General features: G+C 37.5%; 1 protein-coding gene across 1 annotated transcript in view; it reads left to right on the plus strand.

Moving 5' to 3' along the window:
* The window catches only part of LOC140431570 (B9 domain-containing protein 2-like), a 48,926-nt gene extending 44,752 nt beyond the window's left edge, over positions 1 to 4,174 (plus strand). Inside the window, exon 6 of the mRNA XM_072519468.1 lies at positions 3,015 to 4,174. Within this exon, the coding sequence (XP_072375569.1) occupies positions 3,015 to 4,160 (1,146 nt within the window). The 3' untranslated portion in view covers positions 4,161 to 4,174. The remainder of the gene's footprint in view (positions 1 to 3,014) is intronic.
* Positions 4,175 to 16,563: the final 12,389 nt, after the last annotated feature.

Here is a 16,563-nt window from a genome sequence, read left to right on the forward strand (position 1 = left end):
TTTTTCAAAAAAAAATTAAATTTCTCAAAAATTATTTAACCAATCTTGGCTATCTTTTGCACACAGTTCCGCTTTTTATGTACATACATGTAAACTAATTTTAATAAATAATAAAAATGTTATTATCATTATTCTAAAACAGCGATTTTGTTGTTCATTTTAGAATAACTTTTTTGTTTATTAACTGATTTTAATGTAGCATATCTCATTTTGTAAATCTTTTTTTTTTCTGAAAAAATTGTCTGTGGACGTCAGATCTCTAAATAGACAAGTTTTTAAGTTATGAGCAGAATAATGAGTTGTATATTTTGATTGTTTATTTAAAAATATTTCCACTAAAAAATTGATGAATCCCTAGATGAGAGTCTTTTATTATCTAATTTCAACATTTCAACTGTTAAACCCGTCAATAAAATTGTGTCGAGTAAAAAACTTAATTGGCTTAATCTGTGACTTTGCTTTGTAAGTGATTTTTGTGTTATTTTAAATAGTATGTATTTGTCTGGTTATTCCTCATATTCTTCTTCTTGATGTGCCTATCCGTTACGAATGTTGGCGATCATCATGGTAATCTTTATTTTATCTGCAGTAGCGCGGAAAAGCTGCACATATGTTGTATTGAACCAAGTTCTGAGGTTTTTTAACCAAGATGTTCTTCTTCTTCCTGGACCTCGTGTTCCAAATATTTTGCTTGCAGGATGGCTTGAAGGAGAGCATATCTGGATTCATTTCGCATAATATGTCCGATGAACTGTAACTTTCGAGATTTGATGGTAGTCAGTACCTCTCGGTTCTTATTCATTCTTCTGAGGACCTCCTCATTTGTGACTCGGTCAGTCCACGGGATCATAAGCATTCTCCGATATAGTCACATCTCAAATGCTTCCAGTTTTCTGCACATATCTTCGTTCAAGGTCCACGTTCAACACCATAAAAACGGACAGAGAAGGCGTAGCATCGCAGCATTCTTAGTTTTGTATCAAGAGAGAGGTTGTGACTCTTGAAGAAGGCCCCCATCCGATGGAAGGTGGATCTAGCTTTTCCGGTGCGTGCTCTAATCTCCTGGTTGTTGGTCCATTCTTCATTTATTATGGTGCCGAGGTAGTTGTAGTGCGTCACTCTTTCTACAGGGGATTGGCTGACGCAGAGTTGACCTTCTGTTATCCTTTTCTTGCTAATTATCATAATCATCAATTATCATTCCTCATATATAGCCAAAACAGACTTCAGTGATTCCTCGGGTATTTTACCGGTAGTATACACATACCTAATTAAAAAGCTTTACTAAAGCACTGATGTGGTCCTCTTTTATCAATTTTAAGAGTTCAGCTGAAAAGTCTGGGTCAGTTGCTTTATTAGTTTTGGCTGATTTATAGCATGAAGAACTTCATATTTTTAAATATTAGGTTTGTCTTTTTTAGATAACTATACCTGACTATGCAGTTATATATTTACTCCATGTTTCAAGTGTTTCTCGTTAAAGCAACATTTTACCTAAGTATTTTCTGTTGAAACGTCTTATTTCGAGACACAAGGAAACTAAGTTCTTGTAGCTGGCTGTATACCATGTATCACAAAAAATTTATTTAAAATCCTTAAAAAATATAAAAGGTATATAATTAAAACACCCTATCGGGCTACATCACAGAACATTCCGGAATTAATATTAAATCATCAGTGTATCTATATGTACATGTTTTGGTTTTTACCCAAGTATTTAGTGGCTCAAATACTTGGGTAAAAGCTCTCAAAACCCTAATAAGACCGGTACTCACATACGGCTCAGAAACCTGGACACTCACTAAAAGAAAGGAAACGTTGTTAGCCACCTGCGAAAGAAAAATCTTGCGACACATATATAAGGGCACAAAAGAAAACGGAATATGGCGAAGAAAATACAACTCTGAACTATACAAAATATACCAGGATCCGGATATTATAACATTCATTAAAATAAGACGGCTGCGTTGGATAGGACATGTAGAAAGAATGAAAGAAGGCGAAATACCAAACAAAATATTAAAACAGATGCCAGTAGGAAAAAGAACAAGAGGAAGACTGAAGCTGAGATACTTATCATCAATTAGCCTATATTTGTCCACTGCTGAACGTAGGCCTCCCGTAAAATTTTCCACCTATTTCTATCTTGTGCTTCTTGCGTCCAGTTTGTGGGGATGCGCTTGATATCATCCGTCCATCTAGTCGGTGGTCGTCCTCTGCTTCGATATGCCTCTTGCCTTGGTCGCCATTCCAGAATATTTCTGGTCCATCTATCATCCTGAGATACTTAGAACAAATAGAAAATAATATAACAACCTTAAAAATAAAAAACTGGAGAAAAAAAAGCACGAAACAGATCAGACTGGAGAAGAAACCTGGAACAGGCAAAGACCCAAAGAGGGTTGTCGAGCCAGTGATGATGATGACGATGATTTAGTGGCTCAAAACATGTATAAATAGATACACTGATGATGGAATATTAATTCCGAAAACATTCTCTGATGTAGCCCGATAGGGTGTTTTAATTATACCTTTTATAAAGGATTTTTAAATAAATTTTTAGTCTTATTTTGAAGCAAAGAATATATGTCAAATATTATATGTCTCATTCTAAATAGGACACACCATATAAGATGTTTAATAAAAATAACAAAGTTAATGACAACTTCTGGTTTTCTTGGAAGTGAGTTTAGGTCATCATACCGTTATGGGGAAGTGCAAATGTTCAAATTTTACATCCGATTATTTTCAGATAATATGTCTAATGTGCCATCTACGTGAAACACCCTGTATGTAACTATTATTGTACTAATTTTAATTCTAATAACAATTACTACATCTGACATCACAATCATTAAAATACTAAAAATGTTTGCAATTTTGATCACATTACTTGTCTATGTCTCTTGTGAATCCTTAATTGATTTACAGGTTGCCTATATTTAAAAGTCACACAATTTTTTTTATTTAGTAAGTTTAGTTAATTATACTGACATAAATTTTGTTTGTTTCAGAACTGCCCTCGAAATGTGTGTATCTCCATAGTTCCAAAAATATGTGAAAATTATTTAAAAAATTGTGAAGATATAAAAAACGATTCAAAAATTCTAACGGTTCATTGCAACGTTTCCTTAACTACGAAAATGAATACCTGTTACAATGTAGTTAAAAAGTTACGATACAATATATTCCACAACGGCACTAAAGGAGCTGGGCACATTGAGTTACTAGCTGTCCTCAACAACATCACTTACGAATTTGGTAGCGAATCGTCGGAATTTGACCAAGAATTTTCAGTTAGATTTTTTTGGACAAATAGTACTGCTGATGTCAAAGATCTCAGTGGAAACCCTGGATATTTAATAAAGAAACCTATATTTACTGGCAAACTTTTGAGTATAAAAAACGGTAGTGATACCTCGTTGAAAATAAAAAGGAATATAACAGATGCAAAAGAAAGTTTTCTAACAATTCCCGATAATATTGATGGCAGCTGTGTTTTCAACGAAACCCACTTCACTAAAATAGAATTTGGCTACAACTTAATAACTAAATGCAAATATAGATTGACTTCTTTTAGTACTAGAAAAGGAGCTAATGGTACTGAAATGTGCAGAGCATTACAGCGATCTGTTTTGGAAATGTGGAACTTTAACAATACGATGATAGGCTTCTTTGGAAACGCAGATGAAAATAATCTGGATAATTGGATTAAAGCTCTGTACAAGAAAGATTTAAACTCTTTAATCAACAGTACTTTAGGCTACTTTTCGTCGAAAATGGGACACTTATCTTGTTTGAATTTGTTTAGTGATCTAGAGATCGATATATTTCATTCCAGAATCGATATTAATAATTTACTAAACCAAGAGAAAATTTTAGCTGTGACGTTCTCTTTTGGTGGCTTTACGAACCAAACGTTTCTTTTTAACAAAAACACTAGTTCTGTGGATTATGAAACGAGCCTAAAAACTGCGGTAACTTTTTATGATTTGACTACCCAAAAGAGAAAGAAGGCAGTCGATCCACCGAGTTTAGAAATTAAACTACCTTATGATTTTTTCTATCCTTTTGTAAGAATCAATAATGATTGTTCTAATATAAGGTTTAATTTTTTAATATTTATATTAACAGTAGTTATAGTAATTCATTTTAAATAAAGTTATTTTGTCATACTGAACAGTTATTTTTATGTATTTGTCCATTACACGTAATTAGTAGCTAGCGAACGAAGTTAAAATTTTTGAAACTTGATAACTAAACAAAATTTAAATATTAGCGCCATATGTCATTTACCGGAAGTTAAGGTTGGTACAACGAAAACTCTTAATTGTATTCACTTCAGAACAAAATACTGAGAAAACTAATTAGGAAAATCTAAATGCAGATTATCCGTGAGCACTAATTTACCAAATTGCAAATATACCATCAATAAAGGACACAGTCCGCTCCTTCAACAAAAGATAAGTCCTCCACAAAATAGCTAGCTCAACAACAGAGCTAAGCAAATTTTAAGGATTCCTTGCCTCCGCCGAGGGCATATACTCACCAGGCTCCCCCAAACAAAAGTTTTATTCCCTCCAGCTAAGCTTCTGCACTTTACTGGTAACGAACTTTCTGATGAGTATTACAACATCGTCGAAGCAACTCCCATGAAATATCGCAGATAAACTAACTGCACGCCAAAAATGCTAATTCAGAGCCGTTCCTAGTATAGCTGGTAAAAGCGGAGGTACCTTCGCTTGGTTGGCTAATCTATATTCTCCCTCATGGCGCTCCTTTTCTACACCACCACTATCAAAGACTATACCACTCCAAAAGACACTCACTCGCATCTAATGTTGCTCGCCCCCACAAAAAAAGGAGTAGCCCCTCCTTGAAGAAGCGTAAGCTTAATGAAGGCACAAACGTTCAGATTATAAAATATATGGAACAAAATAAAGTCAACATTGACTGTATACTCAACTGGTTCGTTTCATTTACACGTTTTAACAGGTTATGGTGACCAAGACCATTTTTCCGTCGGTAAATAGATAAACGTTGCATAGTAGTGAGTGTTAAGGTTCAAAATGCCAGTGAATTACCTGTCTACGATGCCAAAGTTGTTATGCCGCAAATATTACGATGGTTGGGTTCTCGCAGAGCAAAATTATCTTGTTCTAGGTTTGTCCACGTGTTTAGACGGAACTGAAACCGGAGTAGACAAATAAGTATAGTAGTCATTATAGCGTTTCTTGCTTCAGTGATCGATACGCTCGTAGATGGAATCAAAATGATCTGTTTTATCACTTTCAATACCTTTACTAAATGATTCCAATATGTCTTCTTCTATTAACGTCCCCGCTATGACTAATGCATCATCACAAGTAACGAAGTCTTTAAAAGTAATGTTTCAGACATGTGCCTATTCCATTCATCAGGCGTTTTATTGTCTTCCTCATCAATGATCTCTTGAGCACAAATAAGAAAGCAATTGTTATTTGTTCTGTTGTGTAATTCTGAAGGAAAACCGCAGATTCTAAAGCAGTTTTTTACTGCAAGGGATGTCACATTTCGCCAAGCAAAAGAGAGCAGTAACATATTTACTTTTTAATCCCTTTTTCACTGCTTCTATCGTTTTTAATTTATGAGGGTATATTGTTAGTGTTGTTAATTTTCGGTTCAAACTGATTTTACTGCGGTAATTTTTATCACATAGCCTAATGATGTTTCCTAGGCAGTAATCAAAACGATCAAAGTAGGCCGCCTTAAAATGGTGACACCACAGAATGACACAAAGTCATTCGCTGACTTTCGTCATTCTAACAGAATCAAAATGGACGTAGACGTCTTGACGGTCGATGCAACTTATTTTTACTTAAATCCAGAAATCTCATTCCCTTTTTAATTTGTCCTATCCATTTCACAGTAGATAGGGGAAGGGTGGGCAAAGTGGAAATGCTAAGGAATATTTTTTTTATCTTGAAGAAAATAAATAAGACATACACTATATATTAAGATACGATATCCTATATACTTAGCTACATACAGCAATTTTAATTTTTACTTTATCTCGGTAGTTCTTTTAGATACATATTTTTTACCCTAACCCTACCAAATGGCCACTTTGCCCTGTATTTAAAAAAGAGTGAAAGTGTATTTTCAAAATAAAAACATTATTGCCGTCGTAGAAAGAGAAAGTTTAACACCGAGTTTATTTACAAACGTCACAAATAAAGTCAATGTCTTCTTCTTCACACCCAACACAAACTTTATGTGCCCATCGTAAACAGCCCGAACACTTTGTCCATCCTTCATTTTCCCTTGACTTGGAATATAAGTCCCCGCAGAAAAGGCAATCAGTATCACTCACGTCACTGTTCAAGTCATTAAATAAAGCACGCTTCGCTGATTTTGATTTCGTTTTCTGCTTTCCTTTAAATTTTTCTTTGCTTCCTTCATTCCTTTAGTTACTCTGCTTTCCTTTTTTCAGTTCCAGCTTTATTTTCTTAAGCCTTTCCTTTTCTACTGCTGCTGCTTTTGCAGCTACTATAGTTTATTTTTATGAACGAGAGAGTAATTAGCATAATTTTAACTGGTAGCTCCGACCACTCCATGGGCGTGCTCAAGATTAATTGAAAAATTACTTTGAATAATTGTAAAAAATAAATGAATTATTTCAGTGTTATAAAGTGTTATGTGTATGTAAACAAAAGTGACCTCTTTTATCACACACTATATTAGAACTGACTGGCCTACATTAAAAAGGGTTTTAAAAAATTCACATTTTTTTTAATTTTTAAAAATTACAAAAGAGAAAAAGAGTTTTTAAAACCGTCTAAGGTATTGTGATGATTTTATTTCAATGTCTATTTAATTTATAATGTCTTGTTCTTATCTTAATTCATTAAAAAGCACAATAACTGATATTAATTTATTTATCACTAAATATACATAATTTATTAAAAAGCGAACGTAACATTTTATCGCGAGCGCGTCTTCAGAATTAACTGTTTTCTATTCTCCAAAAAGTCCTGTTATATATTCACTACTGTTAGACTGGAAACGTCTACGGCCTTCTAGACAGAGCGGCGAATTGTTCTCAGAACCGGTATGGTTAAATCGGCTTGTCTCCAGAAGGTTCGAATTGTTGTTTTTATTACAAAGGGGGACCCATCGTGTGTCAGGTAGGCATTACCTAAAAAATACGTGAATGAATGGAAATATTAGTAATAAATATATTTACGGTTTTGGGTCAGAATTTATCGTAACATTGCCCCCCTCTTAAAAGATTGTTCCTCCTGGAACCTTGTCGGGACTGGAACCGGAACGGTATGCTGGTATCGGCAACTGGACCCTCTTTTACAACTTCCAGTTGTATAAAAATGACAAGGGACGGTTTTCTCTCCGCACCATTAACTATGCGGATTGCAACAGACTAACACCTGGACTTCGCTGTCTTTAAAGATCTCTTCCACCATATTTCGGATAACCCTCCAATCTAATTGGCGGCACTCCAACTTTGGCATGGCTAACTTTTGCACGTCGGACTCCAGTACGTGCTCTCTCAATTGAAGTAAGGCTTCCCATACATCTCGGTAGGTAGGTTGGTCACGGGCAGTGTCTTTTGTTACCAGGTAGAAAAGGTAACGTGATGCATCTTGGAGTTTCAAGGTTTTACCGGGAGCTGGCACTTGGCATTGAAGTTCTGCAACTCGACCAAACTTCCTTCGAAAGACGGATGCCAACCCTGGTGCGTCTTTGATACTGGCCGGGATGGTAAGGGCCAGCGAGTAGTCATCGGGGAGCGCGAGTAGATCTTGCTTTTCTTCAGTAGTAACACCATGTCTCGCTTTACCGGTACCTCCATAGGCACCCATGAATTCCTCAAACGTGAGGTCAGACACATCGTGGACTTGGTTTACTTCCACTTCTTCATCTACGTTGTGGTCACCTTTGAAAGACGCCAACCGGTTATGGTGTACTATCATCGGCTTTCCCCTCGGAATCTTGCTTATTCGGTAGATGACATCGTTGATCTTCTCCATAATGAGGTATGGACCTTCCCAAAACTGCTGCAATTTGGGAGAACAACCTTTTCGCTTCTTGGGATTATACAGCCATACTTTGTCGTTCTTCTTAAAGCAACCCTTTTCGGCTTGTGTATCGTACCGTTTCTTCATTCTGTCGCTAGCGATCTGAAGGTGGGAACGGACCAACTCATGTACATCGTCCATTCTTCTTCGTAATTCGATCACATAATCTTCACCTGCTACATCTTCTCCAGGTTTACATCCAAACTCGAGATCACAAGGTAGTCGCATTTCGCGTCCGAATAGGACTTTGGCTGGTGTCTGGCCTGTTGATTCGTTAACAGCAGATCTGTAGGCCATTGTGAAGAACGGAAGGTATTGGTCCCAGTCTCGCTGATGATCGGACACCATCTTTGTCAAATACTTGCCAACTGTCCTATTCATTCGTTCTACCATACCATCCGATTGCGGATGATACGCGGTAGTTCTTGTTTTCTTCATGCCTAGTCTATCACATATTCCTTGGAATAGATCGCTTTCGAAGTTCCTGCCTTGGTCACTATGTATCTCCAAAGGCACTCCAAATCGGCTGATATATTCTTGGATCAACTTATCTGCAACGGTGGCGGCCTTCTGGTCGGGAAGTGCGTAAATCTCGACCCACTTAGTGAAGTAATCCATTACTACCAGCATGTATTTGCCTCCATTTTCACTTTCTGGAAATGGCCCAGCGATGTCCAAAGCTATTCTTTCAAACGGGCTTCCAACATTATATTGTCTCATAGGAGCTCTCCTTTTTCGGTAAGGCCCGTTACTCGTGGCACAAATAGTACATTTCTTACACCAGTCTTTTACATCGTCGGAACTGTTCATCCAATAAAACCGTTCCCGAATTCGCTGAAGGGTTTTCCTTACACCAAAGTGCCCTCCCGATGGACTGTCGTGTAACTGACGAAGTACTTCGGCTATTCTGCTCTTTGGGATCACCAACTGTCTTCTCTTCTCTGAACCGTCATCATTTTCCAGGACTCGTTTGAGCAAGCCATCTTCGATGATAAATGAGTCCCACTGGGCCCAATACGTCTTAACTACTGAGCATAGGTTTGATATTTCCTGCCAAGGTGGTCGACGGTTTTCCTCTTTCCATTTTCGGATTTTCTGTATAACTGGATCTCTCTCTTGTTCTGCCCTTATCTTAGTAGGCGTCCAGTCGTCGTTGACAATCGTCGTTCTTAGCACTGCTGCTTCCTTGGATTCCGTTTTGTTGCAGTGGGAACACTCTGCTGGGCATGGCCTTCTGGAAAGAGAATCAGCGTTTCTGTGGCTAACTCCGGCCCGGTGCTCAATCTTAAAATCGTATTCTTGGAGTCGTTCGATCCACCTGGCTATCTGACCCTCTGGATTCTTAAACTGCATCAACCACTTAAGGGCGGCATGGTCGGTTCGGATTAGAAACTTTCTGCCATAGAGGTATTGATAGAAGTGCTCTACTGATTTAACTACTGCTAGAAGTTCTCTTCTCGTGACGCAATAATTCCGCTCAGGTTTTGAAAGAACTTTACTAAAATATCCGAGGACTCGTTCCTGTCCTCCTTGAATCTGAGACAGCACTCCTCCAATTCCCACATTACTTGCATCCGTATCTAAGATGAACTCTCCTTCTGGCAGTGGATACCCTAAAATTGGTGCTGTTATTAGATGTTTTTTTAAGGTCTCAAAGGCATTTTGGCAGTCTGTATCCCAGCGGTATTCTCTTGCTTCCTCTGTAAGTCGCGTTAATGGCTTAGCGATATCTGCAAACTTCTTAATAAACCTCCGGTAGTAAGTACATAGTCCAAGAAAACTTCTCACTTGATGTTTGTCAGTTGGTTTTGGCCATTCCTTAATGGAATCGATTTTTCCCTTATCCACGGCCACTCCTTCTTTACTGACTATATGACCCAGATAATTGACTTTACCTTGAAATAGCTGGCACTTCTTGGGGTTTAGCATCAATTGGGCAGCTTTAAGTCGATTAAAAACGTTTTCTAAATTCCTCAAATGATCTTCGAATGTCTCCCCCAAGACGATTATGCCATCTAAATAAACCAGGCATGTTTTCCAAGATAACCCTCTCAACACATTTTCCATAAGCCTCTCAAATGTCGCAGGAGCATTACAAAGTCCAAATGGCATAACGTTGAATTGCCACAATCCAGATCCTGTGGTGAAGGCTGTCTTTTCTTTATCGACTGGGTCCATTTCTACCTGCCAGTATCCAGACTTCAAATCTAAAGTAGAAAACAATTTATTTCCAGCCAATGTGTCCAATGTGTCATCGATCCGAGGCAGAGGATAACTATCTTTCTTGATAACGTTGTTCAGCAAACGGTAATCCACACAGAACCTCGTCGTTCCGTCTTTCTTCTTAACCAGGACCACCGGAGAGACCCATGGGCTCGTAGAAGGTTCTATCACCCCGTCTTTCTTCATGTCCTGAACAATCGTTTCAGCTTCCTCTCTTTTCGCCTGTGGTAATCGTCGAGCTGTTTGACGAATTGGCTTAGCATTACCAGTATCAATTTTATGCTTAACAACGGTAGTTCTTCCCGTCTTTCCTCCTTTCGGTACGAAAATATCACGATACTGCCGCAGAAATTCCCTTAATTTCCTTTTCTCCATCTGATTTAGAGACTGTCCTGCAACTGCAACCATTTGGTCGAATTTGTCGTTGGAATTATCAGATGTTGTCGCCTGACGGATTATGGATGTCACAGGTACACAAGTTCCTACTTTTGTCTCTTTCTTTATGGTCACTGGGTAGTCGTTGACATTGATAAGTCTCACAGGAATTTCTTTAGCCGAAGTCACCAATTCCTTTCCAATTATGATTTTACGGCCAACCTCATCGTCGTGGTTCCAAGGCTCCATCATAACAGGTCTCACTTCGTCCACAATTCCCTGTAGCCCTGTAGCAGGCACGACTGTATTTTCTGTAATGGCTGCTTGCACAGTGTTGTCATTATGTGGATGGAGAAATACCTCCTCGTTGCCAACTTTGATTACCTTATTCTTAAAATCCAATTGGAATCCATGCATATTCATTACGTCCATTCCTAATATAACATCCTCTTCGATGTCAGCAACTATAACAGTATGGACGAACTTTTCTGCTCCAATTCCCAATTGTACCTGGATTTCTCCATGAATGTTAGCATTTTCACCTGTAGCGGTCCGAAGTCGCAACCTCGTTGGTAACAGTTTCTTTCGGCTGTTTATAACTGTCGGGCGTATAATGGTTCTGGTCGCTCCGGTATCCACCAACAACGTATGCTTTTTACCATTTATGCCTCCATCTACATATACACTATCTTCACGACATTTCAAAGAAGCTATTAGTATGAGAGGGTCTTTGGAAAAGTTCTGGGTCGAAGCTGCCCCCCTAAGGCTGACCCGTTCTAGTTTTCCTGATGGTGAGTTTCTTGATTTGCGTCGTACCTAGGGTGCTTACAGGAGCTTCGTACGTGTCCTATTTCGCCACAATTCCAGCATCTGATGGTCTTCGTTTTCTTGTATGTCATGCTTTTTATCATATTAACGAGCTGGTCAAGTTTATCTTCATCTCCTTCCTCTTTTACAGTTCTAACTTTACTGTACCCGCCAGAGGCCTGCGTAGCTGACTCGTATTCGAGGGCGGCGGATAAGACATCAACCAGCGTTTTGTGACGAGCTAATCGCAGTGTTCTCTGCATTTCATGATCACGAAGACCATCAATAAACGTTTGAACGGCCAATTTTTCCATCATGTCTTCGGGAGCTGTTGGATAAGCATATCGTACTAATCTGGCAATATCTACCTCATATTCTTGAAGAGCCTCATCTTTCTTCTGTCTACGATTTTTAAGCTGCGACTGATATACATGCTCCAAATGTTCGTGGCCATATCGCATATTTAACCTCTTCTTCAGTTGTTCGAAATCATCGGTCTCCTCTACGGCTATGGTCTGAAGCACATCTAAGGCATCTCCTCGAAGAGCGATAGTCAGGTTTACCGCCTTTTCTTTTTCAGACCATCCATTTGCTCTTGCGGCTGATTCGAACTGTTTCATGTAGTTGTTCCATGACGATTTTCCATCGAAAGTTGGGACTTTAACATGAATAGAACCTCCACTTCCTTCAAATTTCGGCCGTGTCTCCAACTTACATTTCGTCTCGTCTTCTTTTATCTCCACTGTAATCGGATTGTTACCTCTCTCTGCTGTCCCTGTTTCCTCCATCTTCCTTTCCATTTCTTTCATCTTTTCTTCGAAGGCCAGCATATCGGCAGCAACTTGATTTTTTAACGAAGATATTCTATCGTCGAGGGCAGACATCTCAGAAGTGACTTTAGAGATTTCCAAAGAGATGTTAGCAGAGACTTTGCTTTCCAGCGAAGAAATCTCGTTAGAAACTTTGTCTTCCAACGAAGCGATGTCGCCGGAAACTTTGGCTACATCACCAGAAACTTTGGCTACATCAGAAGAAACTTTCGAAATATCGTCAGAAACTTTGTTCTCTAATGATGCGATGTCGCCGGAAACTTTCGAAATCGACGAGAGGACAGCATCTTCAAATATATAGGTCTCTGGATCTAGTCCTTCTTCTAGCAAAGCGTTCTTTAGTCGTTGGACTAACTCAGCCTTTTTTCCGGTAGAAGCTAATTCTCTGTCTTCAATATGTCTTCTTAAATTAGTCACTGTCAGCTCATAAATCGTAGCCATTTTCACAATTTATTTTATATTCACTTGTATTATTATTATAAGTCTAATTTATGTTCGATCTCACTTCTTACACCACTGTGATGATTTTATTTCAATGTCTATTTAATTTATAATGTCTTGTTCTTATCTTAATTCATTAAAAAGCACAATAACTGATATTAATTTATTTATCACTAAATATACATAATTTATTAAAAAGCGAACGTAACATTTTATCGCGAGCGCGTCTTCAGAATTAACTGTTTTCTATTCTCCAAAAAGTCCTGTTATATATTCACTACTGTTAGACTGGAAACGTCTACGGCCTTCTAGACAGAGCGGCGAATTGTTCTCAGAACCGGTATGGTTAAATCGGCTTGTCTCCAGAAGGTTCGAATTGTTGTTTTTATTACAAAGGGGGACCCATCGTGTGTCAGGTAGGCATTACCTAAAAAATACGTGAATGAATGGAAATATTAGTAATAAATATATTTACGGTTTTGGGTCAGAATTTATCGTAACAGTATGTTAAATAGATGAATAAAAATATTAATATAAAACTTACAGCTACTTGTTACAAATCCAAATCAGATTCAGAAGATGAACTTTCAGAACCAAGATTTATAATAACTGGCTCGATCATTTTATCAGTAATATTGTCCAGCTTCCACATTTTTTCCTCTTCTTTAATAGTGTGATTTACTGCCTTTTCCCAGTTTTCAGGTTTTACATTATTTACGGCCTCCAAAAACAACTGTTTAACATCATGAATTTTAAAAGTGGTATTTTTTCTTGAAACTTCACTCTTTATCTGTGCCCATACCAGTTCAATCGGGTTTAATTCACAATGATATGGTGGGGATCTAAGTACTGCCATTCCACGATTTTTGGCAATTTCATCAATTTCGTATTTTTTAAATTTTTCTTTATGAAGGGCACACAACGAATAAAGTTCCTTTCTTATAGATCCGGGATGGTACGTAATATTTTTTGAACTCAGCCAATTCTGCAAGTCTTTTTTTAACCACTTGGTTGTGGGCAGTCCTTTTATAAGTCTGGAGTGATAACTTGCATTATCCATTACTATTACACAGTTCTTAGGAAGAAGATCTATCATTTGTTCGAACCATTCTTGAAAGACATCAGCGTTCATGTCTTCATGGTAGTCACCGGTACGAGTTGATTCAAAAGTTAATAAACCACCTTCAACAAAACCGTCTGAACTGCCAATGTGTACTATTATCAGCCTGCGTCCCTTTCCTGATGGTGGGTTTAAACCAGTAGATAAGTTATTTACAAAAGCGTGCCTTTGACTTGTAACAGTTTCATCCTGCCAAAATGTATTTGGTGTATGACCCTCGTTGATCCATGTTTCATCAAGATAAAATATTTTTCTTTTTTGGTTTCTCATTTCCTTTATGGTTCTTAGAAAATGTCTTCTCCATATGACAATATCGCTTCTTTCTAATAAAATAGACTTTCTGGGATTCTTTTTCCAGCGGAAGCCTATTTCTTTTAAAAGTTTCCATAACGTACTTCGACTCATTTCTGGGTAATCCTTATCATCTCGAACTGAGACAAGAACTTTATCCAATGTTGGAAATTCTTGTCTAAAGAAGAATTCATGCACTTTCCGTCGAAGTCCTTCTTTAAAATGATATTCTATTTGAAATTTTGGTTTCCCTGGAGCATTACGTGGCATTTGAAAACTACCACATTTCTCTTCTTTAATAACTCTGTAAATCGTAGATTTCCCAACACCAAGTGTACTGCTAACTAACTCAACGGTCTCATCAACACTTTCACATAAACGTTTGTCTGTAAATGATTTAAAACAATTAAATATTAATGTTTTTTCATTAACTGTTAGAGGACCAATTTTTCGGCGTTTACACGGCACTTCCAAATTTTCCATAACACTAGTATACACAATAAACTGCACCTTGCAACTGAAGTACCTACTTTTAGTGAACTGTTAAGAATTTTGAATACGCCACTTGGACCTTCCTATATACAAAATGGAAAAACCCACTATCACATTTTCTGTGGAATAAGTTTAGAAGGTAATTATCTAGTCAATTACTGTCGTAGATTCCTGGAATTAAAGAATTAAATGTTTGATTGTTGAAACCCTTACTTCGTGGAAGGCACTCATTTCAGATAAAATAAAACGTTTTATTTTATCTAAAGAATTAAACTTTATTTTGCAAATAGGCAAAGAATTAAACTTTATTTTGCAAATAGATAAAATAAAACGTTTTATTTTATCTAAAGAATTAAACTTTATTTTGCAAATAGGTAGGTACTTATTAAACTTTTATTGGTTATATATAACCAATAAAATAAACATCTTACATGTCTTGCAAATTCATTAGTACCTGTTAACCTCCATCACTCCGACACTGGCAACCTTATTTAGGGATTAGTAACTCTCACAACTATTGTATTCTATTCTGCTCCAACCTTTATACCTGGTGGTCATACTCAATTTAAAATTGTTTTCCTATATACTTCTGTAAACTTGTTGACAAATATCTGTTTTTCATTGAGTCACCCGTATCAACAGTTTAGGGATTTGCATACATAATTTATTGTTTTATTACTCTCTCATACATAAAAATACACTATAGTTCCATCTTGAAAGGGCTTGAGGTCAAAACTACAGCTGTTCCTTTTTTTCGCTTATTTTCTCGTTTGATAATATTTGCTTTAGGGTTTGGAACAATATCCTGTGGGCTTGCAGCAACAGTATAGTGCCCTTTATCCTTGAAGTTGCTGATTAAATCACATGAAGTACTGAAATAATGCAGCGGACTGGGCTGGAATGTTGAAGTACTTGGCTTTGGAACTGAAGCATTGAATGCAGAGGTTGCTGGTCGGAAATCTATCTCTCCAGAAGGTTCTCTTTATTTGCCTATATAAGTGGTGTCTCTTGACGTCGAGCAATATTTTGTTGCAAATCTGCCATGTCTTTTCCTGGCACCACAGCAGAAGTTTCCTCTTGGTATTCAACACCCAGTTCTTGATTTTCAGCTTCTTGAAGAGAGATAAAATCTTGCACGGAAATTTCTGTGGTCATGGCTGCAGCAAAATCTGCGTCAGTAAACTTCTGTCTGTTTATAGGAACTATGCCACATTTTCCAAACTTCTTTACCGCAATAGTTAGAGTAGCTGCAAATGGAAATGCCTCTCCAAAAAGTTTAGATACCTGACACTGTGTTACTAATGTACCAGGATTATTACGCAAGAATCTTTCGATCGCTTGGACATAATAAGTATTGAAGGGTTCCATGAAAGAAACATCGAGTGGCTACAGCTTATGACTACAGTGGGGGGGGGGATGCAAACTACAGTTTTGTGATTTTCTCTAGCCCTTTCAACAAAATCTAGATTTTTTGTCAAAACTGGGCCGTCTTCGGATGGCTTCGCAAACTTCAAGAAATGGTCAAACCATTGTGTGAAAATCTCAGTTTGCATCCACCCTGAAAGATGACAAACAAAAGCTGCAGAGAAATTACAAATGTGCTGAGAACACCTCTCTCTGCAGATATAAGAGATCCGACTTGCCGTCATCCTTTTAGAGCAAAAACCTTTAAAGACTTTGACTTGACAGTCATAAGTCCAGTTTTATCAACATTGTAAACACTATGAGGAGGATACAAGTGGTGTTTTTGAACATCCTTTAAAATGTCAAAAAACTTGGTTACATTAGTTATGTTAAATGCTTGCGCCCTTGCTGCTGAAGTCGCCTCAGGTTTTCTTAACATAAGCTCAGGATGTCGCTTTCTGAACCCAGTTATCCAATCTTTTCCTTAAAATTTCGTTTCTTTATT

Source organism: Diabrotica undecimpunctata, chromosome 1 (genome assembly GCF_040954645.1).
Source record: "Diabrotica undecimpunctata isolate CICGRU chromosome 1, icDiaUnde3, whole genome shotgun sequence".
NCBI classification, from domain to species: Eukaryota; Metazoa; Arthropoda; class Insecta; order Coleoptera; family Chrysomelidae; genus Diabrotica; species Diabrotica undecimpunctata.